This window comes from Acanthisitta chloris, unplaced genomic scaffold, assembly GCF_000695815.1.
Source record: "Acanthisitta chloris isolate BGI_N310 unplaced genomic scaffold, ASM69581v1 scaffold5642, whole genome shotgun sequence".
NCBI classification, from domain to species: domain Eukaryota; kingdom Metazoa; phylum Chordata; class Aves; order Passeriformes; family Acanthisittidae; genus Acanthisitta; species Acanthisitta chloris.
In genome coordinates this window covers 1-17,045 of record NW_008658690.1, presented here as the reverse complement: position 1 = coordinate 17,045, position 17,045 = coordinate 1, and the positions used below count along the sequence as shown (strand labels likewise).

Genomic DNA, 17,045 nt, shown 5'->3' with positions numbered 1-17,045 from the left:
TCTCTCGCTCTCTCTCGCTCTCTCGCTGTGTTTCTTAATGCAAACTCCAAGTTGGTCTCTGTTGATGTTTCCTTAGAACAGCAAGATTGGGCTGAGTGAAAGAGATTGTTGTAAGGCTGAAGGCAGTGGGAAATGAAGGTGGGAAATTTAGGCTTGAAATTGGGTCTGAAAGCTGGATCTCTAAGTTGGATCTAAAAGTCTGACTGAGCTTCATTTGTGAATTGGGTCTGAAAACCTGACTGAGCTTGATTTGTAAAGTTGCTTCTCTGAGCTGCAGTGCAGACAGGGGGGAGAAGGAAGTGTCTGGAATGGGAAGTCAGAGCCCTGTGACAAGGGAACAAGATGTGATGTTCAGAGCTTGCCAAGCAGAGTAAATCAGCCTGACTGGAGATGTTGGACTGGTCAGGGAGAGAGCAACTGGTTCAAGGAGCCAGAGAGCACTGTGAGGAGTCAGTGCTGGGGCACAGGAGATTCGAGACTGACTGAGGCAAACTCCTGTTCTGGAGCTGCAGGAGAGTTCTGAGCGTGTGGTAGCACAGCTCCAGCTGCACAGTGTAGGCATGTGTGGTTTGGGGTGTTGTTGGCCATACAGGCCAACTAAACGCACAGAAATGAGTGTGACTCTTCTAGAGATGAAACAGTTACTCTAGAAACCATTGGGCTGTGGCCTGAGCAGCTGATTTAGCCTGTGTCAGTATCTGTGCTCTTGCATAAGTGTTGGAATCTCCAGGTCTTTTTAGCAAAGGGCTCATTTCTTGTCAGGTGCTTTGTTACATTCAGGGCCACTTGTCTTAGTTTTCATCCTTCTTCCTCCTTCATCACTGAAACATCTCCACTGTGACAAAGAGTGGTTGGAGAGGAAATGAAGGATGTCAGATGGGGCCTTTGAGGTGCCCCTGAGTGATCCCATCCCACTGCTTTGTCTGCCCTGCAACCACTGCTTGGCATTAACAGCTCTCCTTGAAGCTCACAGCTCCTTCCTTACATTTCCAGGTGCTCATGCAGTAGCAACATCACTAATTATCCTCTGTTCAGAGTTTCAGCCACCAGCAGCTCTATCAAGGAATCCATTTCAGAACTGGTGAGCTTCACTACAGAGAGCTGTGAGCCAGACTGTCCTGCTGCCCCAAAGCTCATTAACAGAACCAAAAACAGCCTCAGCTTGCAGTGGAAGGTAAGAACTAAGCCCTGAGTGTGCAGGGGAAGGTAAGAACTAAACCCTGAGTGTGCAGGGGAAGGTAAGAATCAAACCCTGAATGAGTAGGGGAAGGTTGAGCTGAGGAGGGGAAGGTTGAGCTGGGCAGGGGAAGGTTAGGCAGAGCAGGGTAAGGTTGAGCTGAGCAGGAGGAGCTTGAGCCGAGCAGAAGGTCGAGCAGAGCAGTGGAAAGTTAAGCAGATTCTGCTGGGTTCAAGTACAGTATGTTTAATTTAGCTTTGTCAATAAGTACTGTGTACTTTAGGTGTTGCCTTTTAAGTTGCTCAGCTAAGACTGATAGTGAAATGATGATTTTCTTCCTCTTTCAATGTTTACCCAGCTCCTTGGCCGTGGCTTCAGTGTGGCTGAGTCGGTAGCAGTTCTCTAAACAATTCCTTAGGAGCAGTTCTGTTTGTGCTTGGGGTCCTGGATGATAAACAGACATGACTTAATGTTCTTCTGGTTATTCTGACCCATTCAGACTAGATATTTTCTTGTCTTTTCATGTTTTTCCTATGGTTATACCTGGAAAATCATTACAGCTTAATGAGTTCAGTTCTTTGTGTGATCCTCACCTAGAAAGTCAAGGAGGTTCCCAACTCCTGTGTCATAACAAGCCCAAATGTTGCTCTCTGCACCCTCATGTTGCTCAGTAGGTGGGCACAGTGCAAGGCACAAGGAAAAAAGCTTTTATGGTGTGTTTTATTCACAAAATATAGCTATAAGTTCGTATTTTAAGCCCTCAGAACTACGAGAAGTAACACATCAGCCTTGAAAGTTTGAAAAGGCACTTGGAGTCTATTCTATTCAATTGTTAGATGTTGGTTTAAAGTGTACAGATCTTTATCCAAGTAGAACCATTTGATTTTAACTGTCTTCTGATTGTTTCTTTCAGTCCTCAAATGACAATGGCTCCAAAATAAGCAATTTTCTTTTGGAATGGGATGAGGTAAGACCTTTTCTAGCACAAACAAACATCATAATGACATCTCTAGAGCAATTATGGTTAAAAATACTTTTTGCTTAGGTCCAGCAGCTATTCCCAGTGTAGCTGTCCAGGCAGGATTAGAGGGACACAGGATCAGTATTGCAGGAAGAGGGAACAGTGGGGAACTGCCTCAGTTGTCAGAGCAGCAGCACACACTGTGGGGGATGGTTGGGGTGTCCTGTGTGGGGCTTGGGGTTGGACTCATAATCCTTGGGGATCGTTCCAGCTCAGGAGATAAATCCTCTGTGAATGGAGGAGTATTTGGCCATATCATAGAAAAGAATCTGAGAATCACCAAGGTTGGAGGAGATCTCTAAGGTCATTGAGTCCAACCTTTAACTGTCACTGCTGGAACCCCCAAGCCCTAAACCAGATCCTCCTGTGCCACATCCAGACATCTCTGAAACCCCTCCAGGGGTGATGACTCCACCACCTCCCTGGGCAACCAGTGCCAGTGTAATAATAATGGTAGTAATAATAATGATTATTTTTGAGTTGTGTAGGTGTTGTTTTCTAAGGATGTTTCAAAACCCTATTACATGCAGTTTACTACCTCTATTTGGAGCTTCAACCTATATTATAGAGGTGTTCCAGGCCAGGTTGGATGGGGCTTGGAGCACCCTGGGCTGGTGGGAGGTGTCCCATGGCAGGGGGTGGGACTGGATGGGCTTTAAGGTCCTTCCAACCCAAGCCATCCCAGGATTCTGTGGTTCTGAAGACTTGAAGAGGTTGATCTCAGCAGAGAAGAGCAAGAAGTGACTCTTCTTGTCCTCACAGGGGAGGAATGGGCCCTTCAAGGAGTGCTACTATGGGCACATGAAGCAGTACAAACTTACCAAACTCACACCCTCGACCAGATACTCGCTGAGATTAGCTGCTAAGAATGACATTGGATTGAGGTAAGGATCCAGATATGTCCTATCCATTACTTCTTCCTCATCCCCATCTGCTGCTGGTAACATCTTCCTTCTAACTAATGCTCTCCCAGTGGGTTCAGCGAGACAGTGACCTACTACACAGCAGGGATTGTCCCCCCAGCACCATCCCCACCAGTGCTGCTGGAGGCAGGAGTGAGCTGGATGGCGCTGAGGTGGAGCCCTCCCTCCTCCTGGGTGGCCTCAGATGACTCCCTCACCTACAGCCTGGACATGGAGGAAGAAGGTTCTGTAAGTACTGGGGTTTGTGTGGGGAAAACTTGCTCCTCAGCTTGGGGATCGAATGGTTGGGAAGTGGTATGTGTGTTTGTGGCACAGAGATGAAGGTCAGGCTGTAAAATGTGATTGATCTGCTCTGGGGTTTGGTTTGGCTTTAAAGGGGATGACTATGTGTCCATGTTTCCCTCCTCCCAGGGTTATGGGTTCCAGCCCCAGTACAATGGAGAGGAGCTCTCGTGCACTTTAAGGAACCTGAGGAGAAGCACAGCCTACAAGTTCAGGGTTTGTACTCTGCTTTATTTCTCATCTCGTGATGACTTTGGCCTTTGCTGGGGTTTGGCATTTCCATCCAGCTCAGACACTTTGCATGGAGACAGCAGGAAATTCCCTGTTGCATCCACAATTCCCCATAGTTAGAACAGGTTTGGGTGAAATCCTAAAGGACATTTTTTCCACTAGCTAATTCTGTTTTTTCTTTGTTGAAGACAAAGAACATTGAAAAACAGCGAATAAAATTGGGTTTATTTTGGTTGTGTCATTTATAGAAGAACTTTATAAATCAGCAGCACATTATCCTCATTTTCTGTTGTCTGTAGATACACATTAATGATATGATAGAGATATATACATGTAGATATAGTCTGGATTTGTAGATAGCTATGATATTGTTATATGGATGTTCTCTAAGCTGCATTCCAACCTCTAAATTCTATGATTCAATGATATATTGGTATCTATAGATAGATACTAACTAATATGACTGAATAAATAAACCCTCAATTGTCTCTTCACTCCTGGGACAGCTCTTTGCCTACAACAGTGAAGGAAAAAGCAGCCCCAGTGAGGTGGTGGAACACAGCACCAAACCTGACAGACCTGGACCCCCCAGTAAACCAGTTGTGAAGGGCAAGATCCACTCCCACAGCGTGAGAGTCACATGGGGTATGTTCCTTGGGGTGTGCACAGTCAATCAGGGCAGCTCTTGGTCTCTGCAGATATTGTTGCTGCAGGAGAAGTTGGCAGAAGTGGTTTATTTTGGGGCTGGAGCACTGATGATCTTCATTCATGTTAGAGAAGCTGTAACAGCTTTCTGGGTTTACTGTGATGCTTAAATCATCTTCATGTGCTCTTAAAAACATCAGAGCTGATACCTGAAATTGGTGTTATTTTCCTAGTTAGTTTTCCTGGCATAATCCTGATTAATAATAGGGGGAAAATGGCTCTAAAATGTGAACAGTTAAGTTCTCAGGGTTCTGTTTCTGTCTGAGTTCTCTACTTGACTACATCCTGCAGTGCCTGAGTGTGTTCTCTGGACATACTAACAGAATAATTCCTGGTTTTGGAATCCTCTTTAACTCAAGCTGTTGGTTCTTTCCAGAACCTCCCAGAGACAATGGAGGATCAGACATTGCTAAATACTTCCTGGAAATCTCAGAAGCAGCAGCTGGTAAGGAATCACCTGTGGGGGCTAACTCAGTGCACTGAGTCTCCACCCCTGGAGGTATTTAAATGCCATGGAGGTGTGGAACTTGGAGACATGGGTTAGACTTGCTGGAGGCTTTTCCAGCCTACATGAACCTTCAGTTGTTGCTTGAGCAATGTGTGTTCTGTTTCCACGTGTGTGTATTGTGTTGTGCATGTTCTGTGTGTAATTAGCCACTCAGTTGGATCCTGTGGCTTGACTGTGATGTGGGAGAGGTTTCAAGGTGGATTTTTGTAGGAGTTTTGTGTGTAAAGTATTTTCTCTCTGCTCAGGAGGCAAATGGGACACCATATACAGTGGAGCCCAGAGGGAACATGTGTGTGACCACCTCAGGCCTGGCACCTCCTACAGGCTCAGAGTCTCTTGTGCCAGTAGAGGTGGGGAGAGCCAGGTGAGCCAGGAGAGGAAATTTCCTTCTGGGAACCATTTCTGTGCATGTTTCAGTGCAAGGCTTTGTGTTCCTGCTCTAATGAACCTGTTCCCTGCCAGGCCTCTGATGTTCTGACTGTCACCACCTCAGCGGTTCCTCCTGGCCCCTGTCCTGCTCCGTGCTTGGCAGGCAAAGCCAAGCCCAAGGAAATCAGCCTACAGTGGGGTAAGCACCAGAGCTGGGGCAAAATACTCCTCAGTTTAAATGCCCAAATGAAAAATGTATAGAACTCTCGAGGGGATAAAGTAAAACTACAAATATATTGATACAGTCCGTGTCCTTAGTTGGTTTTTGGGCTTGTTCTGTGGAGTTTTTTAAGCTTCTGGCCACCTCTGGGTGATGCAGCATACCCAACCATCCCGTGAGGCTTCCTTCCTGCCCTTGACTGGCACCTGTTTGGCAAATCAAAAATCAGCTCTCCTTAGCTTATTGTTAGCTCAGGTAAGGAGAGAACCAAGAAGTGATTGAGAGACCTTGGTTTGTGAAGGAAAAATACCTGGAAAGGATGATGAAAGCCATGTTAAGTTAATCTCTGAGTTCCTGGGGGGGAAAAACAAACTCCACAAAGTGTTTTCTAAGGCTCAGTTACGTGCTCAAAGCCTGCCCTGACTTCTAGGATTGAGGAAGGAATAGGAATAACCCATCTCTCTCTCCCCTAGGCCCCCCAGCTGCAGATGGAGGTTCTGAGGTCACAGAGTACCTGCTGGAGATGGCCAGCTCCGAGCAGGAGGAGCGCAGAGCAGTGTACCAGGGCCCAGCAGCTGAGTATGTAGTGAGCAATCTGCTCCCAGGGAGGACCTACTGCTTCTGGATCAGAGCAGGGAACAGAGTCGGGGTAACCACTGCACTCACCACTCCTGGTTTGTTTGACACACAACAGAGCTATGATGCTGCTGCTAAAGAAGATATTCTGCAGCTTGTGTTCTGTGAAGAACCACTTGGTGCCTTCAGAGGTGGTTCCAACAAGCTCAGGCCCTGCAGATGGTGCTGGGGGAGCAGCACTGTGTACACAGGGGTGTGTGCCAGCCATGCCAGGTTGGAAACAAGGCTGGGATCAATGCTGGTGACATAAAAGTCCCTGTGGAACAGTCTCCAGCTGCTGCTGGGGGGGGAGGAGTGCCACAGCCCTGGCAAAGGGAGGGAGGATCACACACATCCTGGAGGCACTGGGCCAGCTTGGAGTGAACTTACCTGCAAGGGATTTCAGGCAGTGCCATGAAACTAAGCACTGAGCTGTGCTGGTTGTTCCTCTGTCAAGTTAAACCCAGTCTGTTTTCTTCACTTGCACATCAGTTTTTGCCCTGGTGCTGTTGCTGTGCTCATGCTTTGCTGTTTCCCTGCAGTTTGGCCCTCACTCTGACAAGGCAGAGCTCTCCACTGCCCCAGGACCCCCTGACCAGTGCTGCAAACCCCTGATAGCCTGTAAAAGTGCAACCTGTGCTCTGGTTTGCTGGGAGGTAGGTGCTAAGGCTTTCAGTGACACCCACGTTGGTGTTTGGCTTTGAGGATTGCAGTGACAGGTGTAGGATACAGAGAGAAAGGGGAGAAATAATACATGGAGAGATGGAATTTTAAGATCAGTTATTTATGGACTTGTATGTGGAGTTTGTCAACTGTGGGAGTTACTAATTTCAGACTAAATTGATATTTAATCCTCCTCAATATGGTAACTAATATATAATAAATAGTTCATGTAAGAGGTTGGAGACTGAGTCAATCAGAATTGTGGACTGAACTGTGGTGATGTTACAGCCAAGTGTCACCTTCTAACAACACCTCAGAAAAGACCTCAGGTTCCAACCCCAGAGCATCCGAGACCTCCATGGGTCTTTTCCATCCAGTGTCTCTGTTCAGTGTGAGATCCAGCCTGTGTGTGTGCAGCAGCTGAAAGGAGTCTTTCCCTTTCCCCACAGAGCCCTGGGTGCAATGGGGCAGAGATCAGTGAGTACAGGCTGGACTGGGGCCAGCTGGAAGGCTCCATGCACATCATCTACACAGGCCCTTGCCAGAGCTATGAAGTCAAAGGGCTCACACCTGCCACCACCTACTACTGCAGAGTACAGGTATGAAAAGCCTTTGGTGCTGTGTTCCTGAGCACGTGGTCAGGTTCTTGCAGTTTGGAGAGAAACTGCAGCCAAGGAGGAGTAAAATGGTGTGCTGTCACCTGCTCGTGCAGTACGGAAGGTGATTGGTGAAGATACTTCCTCTTCTCCCGTTGTCCCTCCTAATTCTGTGTGCCCAGAAGAGAGTTTAGATCCAAAATGCCATTAAATTCCTGATGCTTTGCCCTGTGTACATTTTCTTGGGGAGATTTTCCATTCTCTTCCCTGTTGCTTTTAAGAACACAGGGAAGAGTGTGACAGATGTGACTGCCTGGGTAGAAAACAGGTTTGGTAGATCACTTTGGGTCTGGTGCTGGAGGATCTGGTTTAGGGGTTCCAGCAGTGACAGGTTAATGGTTGGTCCTGATGGTCTCAGAGGTCTCCTCCAACCTTGGTGGTTCTGTGATCCTACATGTGGTGTATTGCAGGCTGTGAATGTGGCTGGAGTGGGACTCTTTGGGGAGACCAGCATGGTGACCACCCCTGCCTCAGTGCCTGCAGCAGTGGCTGTGCTGCACTTGCTGGAAGAAGATCAGCTGGAAATCTCTCCTCCCTCATCCACGTGCCTTGCAATCCAGTGGGAAGAGCCTTGCTGCCACGGGGCAGAGATCACAGGGTACAACATAGAGTATGGGGAGAAGCAGCTGGTGACTGTTGGGAGAAACCCAATGCATGTCCTTGAGAATCTGCTGCCTGACACTGTGTACAGGTAATAACTCATGGTCTTGTTCTGAACCATGTTGGCAATCAACAGTTTTGTGGGTAGTGGTGTAAGTTCTTAGAGCAGTTTTTTCATTCAGCGTACAAACTGTTAGACTGTCCAGGGAAGGGAATGGAGCTGGGAAGGGGTTGGAGCACCAGGAGAATCTGAGGGAACTGTGGGGGCTCAGCCTGGAGAAAAGGAGGCTCAGAGGAACCTTCTCACTCTGTACAGCTCCCTGCCAGGAGGTGCAGCCAGGTGGGGTCAGGCTCTGCTCCCAGGGAACAAGGGACAGGACAAGGGGAAACAGCCTCAAGCTGCACCAGGGGAGGTTCAGGTTGGACATCAGGAGGAATTTCTACATGGAAAGGGCTGTCAGGCGTTGGAACTGCCCAGGGAGGTGGTGGAGTCACCATCCCTGGAGGTGTTGAGGGAATGACTGGACATGGCACTCAGTGGCAGGTGATGATGGGTCACAGGTTGGACTAAATGGTCTTGGAGGTCTTTCCCAACCTCACTGATCCTGTGATTCTGTGACTAATTCACTCTGCAACTCCAAAACTACCCCCAAGTTGTCCTATCCAGATTCCCTCCATGGTGTTGGCAGGAGTTAGATCGTGGTGTTAGGATTCAGTCCCAGATCCAAGGCTTGAAGGTTCCTGGTTAGAGTTTTTCACTGTGGAGGATGTGAGGGGATGCTCAGGTGTGGCCTGAAGGGATGGAGGGACAGAGCAGGTGTTCCTGTGTCAGCTGCTCAGTGGTAATTAAAGCTGAAATCACATCCAACATCTCCAGTGTTAATTTCTGACAGCATTTTAATTGTTTTTTTTGTTTGGAGTTCTATTCTCTACACGTTTTATTGCTCTATCACAGCATTTTTCCTGACCATGTGGCTGCTCTCTGTCCTTCCCAGAATCAGAATCCAGGCCATAAACAGCTTTGGAGTTGGTCCTTTCAGTCATTCCATGAAAGCCAAAACCAAACCACTACCTCCCGACCCTCCTCACCTGGAGTGTGTGGTCTTCAGCTACCAGAGCCTTAAACTGAAGTGGGGAGAAGGGCCCAGCAGAGCTCTAATCACCAACCCTACTCAGTTCAACTTGCAGATGGAGGACAGGTTTGGCAGGTGAGACCATCAGAGTGTGAAGGATCTTGTTGCTTTACCACTTCAGGTCAAGTCTGTAAGGTGTTTTAGATGTTCTCCCTAGTGAGTCATTTGGGCATTCCAAAGTTTGCTCCTTCCATCCTGTCTTTCAACCAAAGTGCTGGGAATAACTTGCCCTTCTGTTTGCTTGTGAATAGTGTTAGTTATTTAAATCATATTTTGTCACTGCCCTGTGTTTCCAGGTTGTATTTAGCCATTCTAAACCAAAGTCCAGGATGGGCAGCTCTTCTTTACCTTGAGATTTCACTTCACTTGGGATATTCAAGGGTTATTCTCTTGACCCAGACCAACAGTTGCATCCTTCAGCCTCAGTAGGATGCTCAGCATCCACCAAGGGGCAGAAATCTTGGACACATGGAATGTTGGGTCACTTCTTTGTCCTTGATTAGACACGAGTGTTGCAGTTGTGATACCTGCACGTCTGTGATCACGGAGCCACTGCCTGTGATTGCCCTGTGTTTCTCCCAGGTTTGTGACAGTCTACAGTGGTCCTTGTCACACCTACAAGGTGCAGAGGCTCAGTGAATCCACTACGTACTCCTTCCGGATTCAGGCGTACAACGATGCCGGAGAAGGAGCCTTCTCACAAGTTTACACCTTCACTACAACCAAGTCTCCACCTGCCTCTCTGAAAGGTGAGCTCGCACTGCCCCAGGAGCTCCTCGGGCCATTGGTGTGCTAGATGGGGTTCTCCAGCCCAACTCTGCCCACCTCAGTGTCTGCCCTGGAGGGACAGAGCAGAGAAACTTGCTGTGAGGAGCTTTGTCTGGTGTAAAAAAAGGCTTTGCTGGTGAGATCTGCACTGCAGCTGAAAGGCTATGCTGCTGTGATCAGCTCCTGCACTGCAGCTCTTCCACCCCTGAACTGAGCATTGCTTCCCGGTTTTTAACTGAAAACTCTTTTTTTCAGGATTATCTACCCTTTGGTATGAGTGGAGCAGTGCAGGCAGTGAGAGCACAGTTAGCTCCTCTGATCTTCCCTTTCTACCATGGACATTGAAGGATGTTGTTGAAGTCCTTCTGAGCTCAGAGTGCTGAGTGCCAGCAGGGAAATTAGCTGAGTAAATCATGTTTAGAACATGTCGTCTCAGCCCTGGCCATGGACAGAAGTGGTGGTTTCTGTAGTGGTTTGAAAGTGCTGGTCCTCTGTACAAGCATTAGGCATCAGAGGCTCATCCTGTCAGGCCAAAAAGACTAGTGTAACCTCCACATGCCGCAAGGATCATCTTTTAATCTCAGGTCATGAAATGTAGCAAAGAAACAAACCTCACTTGCTTAAAATGATTGGAATGAGAGTCTAGGCACAGCAGTTCTACTCTGAAATGCCAACACATCCCTTTATTCCTCCCCAGCACCCAAAGCCAACCAGCTGGAGGAAAACACCTATGAGATCACATGGGAACCTCTGCAGCCCATGAAAGGAGATTCCATTGTTTACATCCTTCAGCTTGCTGCTGGCAGAGAGTTTGATCAGGTATCTTTGGGCAGGAGCTTGAGGGGTTTTCACTTGGAAAGGTTATTACAAAGTTGAGGATGTTTGTAGTGGAAGGGGTGGGGTGGGGTGGGAAGAGATTGGCTTTAAGGTCCTTCCAGCTAAAACCATTCCATGATTTGAACCATGGTTGAAATTCCATGGTTGAAACTGTGTGTGGTGATGCTGTTGGCAGGGAGACTTTTCATCTGTCAGGTGTGAAGTGGGTGAACATTGGTCTATCCTGTTCTCTTTGACTCCTCATTCTTAATTCCAGCCCTCTGTGGCACCACTGTCCTTGTTAGCCACAGACTCCTTGTTGGTGTAGGAGCTTTAAAGATCAAAACTTGAAGCTGAGATTTTCTTAAGTTGCTTCAAGTGAGAGACTCCAGGCCACATCCAGCACAACATGTGCTCACAGAGCAGGATAGAAAGTTCCATGTGCTGTTTGTGGGGTGGATCCTATGGGAAGTGCTGTCTGTAACTCCCTGCCAGGGCTGGAGAGAGGTGTGGGATGTGTGTCCTGCCAGGGCTGCAGGGAGAGGATAGAGGGAATGGCCTTGAGCTGAGCCAGGGCAGAGTCAGATTGGATGTGAGGAGAAATGTTTTCCCTGTTGTGGTGTTGAGGCCCTGGGATATTGCCCAGGGAGGTGGTGGAGTCACCATCCCTGGAGGGGTTTCAGAGGATCTAGCACTGGGTGATGTGGGTTAGGGGTCACAGTGGTAGTGCTGGTGGAGAGTTAGACTTGATGACCTCTAGGGTTTAGGGATTATGGGATTGGACTTGATGACCTTAGAGGTCTCTTCCAACCTTGATGAGTCTATGATTTTATGTACTGGAACTGGTTGTCCAGGGGACCTTTAAAGGCCTCCAGAATGAAGAATGCTCTCTCAGGCACTGGGGTATTGCCCAGGGAGGTGGTGCAGTCACCATCCCTGGAGGTGTTTCAGAGGCTCTGGCTCTGTGTGATGCAGTTTAGTGGTTCGGGGTCACCATAGCCATTCTGATGGCTGGTTAGACTTGGCAACCTTAGGCTCTTTTCCCCCCGTGCTGATTCGCTGTTTGTGTCCCTGTCCCTGCCAGGTGTACAAGGGCGCTGAGCCCTGGTTCCGCTTGCCCGGCCTGCAGACCAACTGTGAGTACCGCGTGCGTGTCTGCGCGGGGCGCCATGACCCGCTGAGCGCCCAGGAACTCTACGGCCCCTACAGCCCCAGCACGGTGTTCTGCTGCCAGGGGCAGGAGCAGGGTGCCCCCTGTGCTGAGCCCTCGGCACAGGTGCGGGGCGGGCCGGCGCTGCGTGAGGAGCGTGTCATCGCCGTGGTGCTGCTGTGCGGCTTCGCCGTGGTCGCCATCCTCTTCGCCGTCATCATCCAGTACTTCGTCATCAAGTAGGGCAGAGCTCCTGGGGACTCAGCTGGGTGTGCACAGGAGCTTGTCTCGGGGTATTTATGGTTAGTCCTAAGGAAATCCTAGCTGGGAGGGTGTAGGCCTTGCTGCTGGCTCCCGGCGAGGCGGGAGCTGGGCACAGCCTTCCCAGTGCTTGAACACGCATCTCTTGTAGGAAGGGTCATCCTGGCTCCTCTGCAATCAGGGTGAGAACAGCACAAACTGCCTTAGAGTGCACACTGAGGGGGCGTGCACTCCTCTCTCCCCGCTCCAGCAGGGCCAGCTGGGCAGGGAAGGCCTTTCCCAATCCCAGCAGAGCAGCAGGAGCTCCTGCTCCGTCAGGGTTTGTTGTAGTATGATATCCATGAAACGCAGCAGAGCAAGAGCTTGAGCTTAGAGCAGAACTGCAGAGCCTACTAGAGCATACCACATTTACTAGACTGTAGAAGGAAAGCAGAATATTGACTTAGTGATATTACTACTTTACAGTTATTTTAGTGTTGGGGGGTTCAGGAATCAGCATTTCAGGTGGTGAAGTGGAGGCTGCCAGGGGGTTTTAGGGTTTTAGTGCCGCTCTGAGCACAAGGAGAGGCCCCTGATATGTCCCATTGCTGGCTGAAAACATCCCTGCTGTCCTCAGCAGCTTTGGCCCAACCCACGTTTGGCCCTCAGTGCCTGAGAGGAGATTAATTCCCTGTGCAGCGAGCTCGGAACAGCACAGGGCCTGTCTTTAAGGAGAAAAAAAAAAAAAAGAGTGCATTTATGATAAATGTTACACTATTTGGCTCAAACTGAGCAAATGTGGTTTTTTTGTACTATTGTGAACCTGAAAAGTCAAAATGTTCAACCTGCTTTTGGGTGCCCACTTTGAACCCCAGGGAGCAAATTGGACCTTGAGAGAACTCTTTTTACGTCACGTTTATACGATGTTTTAATTGCTTATCCCGCTGGGGAGCAGCTTCACATTCCATGGTTTTCCTGAGGGGAATGGTCAGCCTGCTATGAACTTGCCTGAAGCTCGTCCTCTTCAAAGCTCATCCTGGGAATTGAGGTTGGGGAGGATGTTTTGTGGACACCGTGCACTACATAGGTTGTGTTCCATCTGCTTGTGGAGCCCTGAGGAAGGAGCCTGGGGTAGCCCCTTGGCTCTCCTAGAGCAAAGGGAAGCTGGACCTCCCCAATTTTCCTTGGCTCTCCTTAGATCCAGGCTTTTGGAAGCTGGAACACACCCGTTCTCCAATGGGTCTTGCCAACAGCCTTTGGAATACGCCAGAGAAGGTAGAATTGGGGGATTTTGGAGAGGCTCTGGCAACACTTGGTGCAGCAGAGACACACTCTGGGATGTGGGAGGTGGATGAGCCAGTGCTCCAGGCAAAGGATTCCCAGGAACTCATCACTTGAAGGGCCTTTCTCCTAGGGCAGCTGAGGGATGAGGTCCTGTTGGAGGTTTTTGAGGCATTGTGTGGTGTTTCAGGGGTGGCAGACAGAAACACTTCCCTCCTCTGTGACCGTAGGTTTTATGGTGCAATCCGACTCTCTTCCACGTGTACTCTGCATTTTGTACTCCTATTTATTTGGTTTCAAGTCCTGGAAAGGAGATACACAACGTCTGTTTTGAATGTATTTGTTCTACTTGTAGCAGAACTGTAAGTTAATCATTTATTATATCCTAGGCAAAAAAAAAAGTCTCTCCCTCCATGTGTCAGAAAGAGTTTTATACAGATGTTTAGGCTTTAGCTCACAGAAGAGTTTACAATCTCTGTTCTCCTCTTAGTGTAGATGAACTCCCAGCAAATCTCTGTGGCCAAAGGGTTTAATTCCTAACTCCTATCAACCAACTCAGACAAGTTTATTGGGCAATAATCTTCCTGATCCAAGAGAAACTGGGATTGCAGAGGGAATGCTAACAACTCCTGACTGCTCCAAATGGCATCAAATCCTTGGTCATTGCCACAAAAGGTTCCTGTTCCCAGGAGTATCCAAGATTCCTCCTGCAGGATGGATTTTCCAGCAGCTGTTGGCCATTCCAGAAGGATGTTACCCTCGTGGCATTAATGTCTTCTATTTTTTAGGGATCTTCGGTTTTCTTGTCCTGTCCTTCCTGAGGTATCTCCAGTGTATGTTAAAGCTGCCATTGCATTTATTACTAAATTGTAACTATCAAATAGATAATATATTTCATACAGCAAATAAAGAATGCAAATGTATGCAAATTTCACTCCTGCCTGGGCTGCTTGGTGCCACTTGGGCCCATCACCGAACCGAGCTGCTCTTCCTCCGGGAGGGTCTGGGCTGTGGGACCCTTGGAATGGCACTGTCTTCTTCCCTGGAATGTCTCTGTCCTCTCCCTTGGCCTGGCACTGTTCAGGTTGGACATCAAGAGGAATTTCTTCATGCAAAAGGTTGTCAGGCACTGGAATGTGCTGCCCAGGGAGGTGGTGGAGTCACCACCCCTGGAGGTGTTCAAGGAGACACTGGACATGGCACTCAGTGTTCTGGTCTAGCTGACAAGGTGATGATGGGTCACAGGTTGGACTTGATAGTCTTGGAGGTCTTTCCCAGCCTCAGTGATCCTGTGACTAATTCACTCTGCAACTCCAAAGAAACCCCAAGTTGTCCTATCTAGACTCCACCCATGGTGTTAGTATTCCCATTCTGCCCCAAATCCAAGGCTGGAAGGTTCCTGGTGTGGAGTGTTCACTGTGGGGGATGTGAGGGGATGCTCAGGTGTGGCCAGAAGGAATGGAGGGACATTCAAGGGCAGAGGTAAAGGTTCCCGTGTCACCTGCTCTGTGGTGGTTACACCTGAGTGCTCTGCTCAGATTAGAATTGATAATCTTGGAGGTCTTTTCCAACCTCACTGACCCTGTGATTCCCAGCATGGCCATGCCCCACAGGCTGTGAGGGAGGAATATTCCATGGCAAGGAAGGTTTGTGGCCTCAGGGACAAGTGGAAACTCCATGTCTTCTCCTTACTGCTAGTTCCTCACAGAAATCCTTCAGGTTGTGCTTCCCAGGCTGGAAAGTCACCTGTGTGCAGGTGGGAAAGGAGGATCTGGAGTGGCAGAAGGGTATTGGACTGGGTTTGGGAATGAATCCAGAGCTCCCAGCAATACAAAGCATCATTCTCCCTCCTGCCTCAGGGAAAAATGGTGTGAGAGCACAAAGCTCCTTGTGCCAAGCTCCACCATGACCCAGGGGGGAAGTGTTCTCCTGCTCTTCCCTAGAGCAAGGGAAAAAGTGGATTTGGTTTGTTGTCTAGAGTCAGGGTCTGGAATTCCTCCTCCCTCCCTCCTCACAGGATGTTTTTGTGGAACTCTCTGACTCATGGAAGTCAAATGACTTGGCCTGGGAAAGCTGCTGAGCTCCAGCCAAGCGCTCAGGGACTCTGTGCCTGCACCTCCTGCACTGGGAGAGCTTTTCCAGCTCAGGAATTCTGTGCCTACACCTCCAGGAATACTGTTCCAACACCACCTGCGCTGGGAGAGCTTTTCCAGCTCCTTCTGCTCAGGAATTCTGTGCCTACACCTGTGCTGGGAGAGCTTTTCCAGCTCAGCAGTTCTGTTCCATCCCCTCCTGTGCTGGAAGAGGTTTTCCAGCTCAGGAATTCTGCTCTATCACCTCCTGTGCTGGGAGAGGGAATATGGCTGTTCTGCAGGGGTTGCAGGGTGGATCAGAGGGAGCAGCTGTTTGGTTTTCCCTCTCTCCAAGAGACTGGCTGAGGATTCCATGGAGCATCAGTTGGTTGGTGTGGGCATCACCTCATCCTCCAGCTGGATCAGCATGGATAATACCAGCTCCAGTGCTAACCCTAACCCTAACCAGTGCTAAGCTCTGGTTGAGAAAAATCACAATAAAACCCTATTTTTGGTCCTGTTTTGTCTTATAAAGTGAGAAAATCTGCTGAGACTCACTTGGAATGTGCTTGAAATGAGTTCCAAGTCCATCCAGCTGCCCTGAAATCCAGTTTGAAATGTGCTTCCTCCCTAGGAGCTGTTACTGTCAGAGCAGTGGGAATGCCCAGGAAAACGCTCCCATGTCATCTTAATTCCGGGAATTTAAACAGTGACCTTCAAAGGTGTTAATGAACTAACACTGGACAAACTGGGGGCACTGGGCTGTCTGGAAGTTCAATTCAGGAAGGACATAGAGGGGCTGGAGGTGTCCAGGGGAGGGAATGGAGCACAAGGAGCAGCTGAGGGAGCTGTGGAGCTCAGCCTGAAGAAAAGGAGGCTCAGAGGAACCCTCTGCTCTCTTCAACTCCTGCCAGGAGGTGCAGCCAGGGAACAAATGGAAATGGCCTCGAGCTGTGCCAGAGGATGGTCAGGTTGGACTTCATGGATAGGGTTGTTCAGCATTGGGATGTACAGCCCAGGGAGGTGGTGGAGTCACCATCCAGGAGGTGTCCAAGGAGACACTGGACATGGCACTCAGTGGTCTGCTGGAGCTGACATGGTGGTGTTAGAGCACAGACTGGACTTGATGGTTTAGGATTGGACTTGATGGACATTAGGAGGAATTTCTTCACAGAAAGGGAGATTAGAGACTGGAATGTGCTGCCTAGGAAGGTGGTGGAGTACCCTAGGAGGTGTTCAAGAGACATTGGACATGGCACTCAGTGCTCTGCTGGAGCTGACATGGTGGTGTTAGGTCACAGACCGGACTTGATGGCCTCAGAGACCTTTTCCAGTCCAAACAGCTCTGGGATTCATGGACCATTTAAGGGCGATGTTGCCAGGCCTCGTCTCCATGGCGACCCCTCCCGCTGCCGTCACGTGACCGGAAGTTTCATCCCGGAAGCTATGGAGCCGGCCAAGATGGCGTCGCCCAAGAGCGCCCCGAAAGACGCGCAGGTACCGCGGGCGGGGGGAGCGGGCAGGGCGGTGAGGGGGTCCGGCCGGGCTGAGCGCTGCCTTCCGCCCGCAGGTTATGGCGCAGATCCTGAAGGACATGGGCATCACCGAGTACGAG

General features: G+C 49.3%; 1 protein-coding gene across 1 annotated transcript in view; it reads left to right on the top strand.

The window, feature by feature from the left end:
• Nucleotides 1-12,080, top strand: part of LOC103812177 (fibronectin type-III domain-containing protein 3a-like) — a 22,750-nt gene extending 10,670 nt beyond the window's left edge. Inside the window, exons 10-26 of the mRNA XM_009085187.1 lie at nt 1,036-1,174; nt 2,091-2,144; nt 2,961-3,082; nt 3,172-3,349; nt 3,533-3,619; nt 4,141-4,279; nt 4,716-4,784; nt 5,093-5,211; nt 5,310-5,415; nt 5,910-6,085; nt 6,594-6,707; nt 7,164-7,313; nt 7,781-8,061; nt 8,966-9,178; nt 9,686-9,852; nt 10,569-10,690; nt 11,772-12,080. Coding sequence (XP_009083435.1) covers nt 1,036-1,174; nt 2,091-2,144; nt 2,961-3,082; nt 3,172-3,349; nt 3,533-3,619; nt 4,141-4,279; nt 4,716-4,784; nt 5,093-5,211; nt 5,310-5,415; nt 5,910-6,085; nt 6,594-6,707; nt 7,164-7,313; nt 7,781-8,061; nt 8,966-9,178; nt 9,686-9,852; nt 10,569-10,690; nt 11,772-12,080 — 2,545 coding nt within the window. The remainder of the gene's footprint in view (nt 1-1,035; nt 1,175-2,090; nt 2,145-2,960; nt 3,083-3,171; nt 3,350-3,532; nt 3,620-4,140; nt 4,280-4,715; nt 4,785-5,092; nt 5,212-5,309; nt 5,416-5,909; nt 6,086-6,593; nt 6,708-7,163; nt 7,314-7,780; nt 8,062-8,965; nt 9,179-9,685; nt 9,853-10,568; nt 10,691-11,771) is intronic.
• Nucleotides 12,081-17,045: the final 4,965 nt, after the last annotated feature.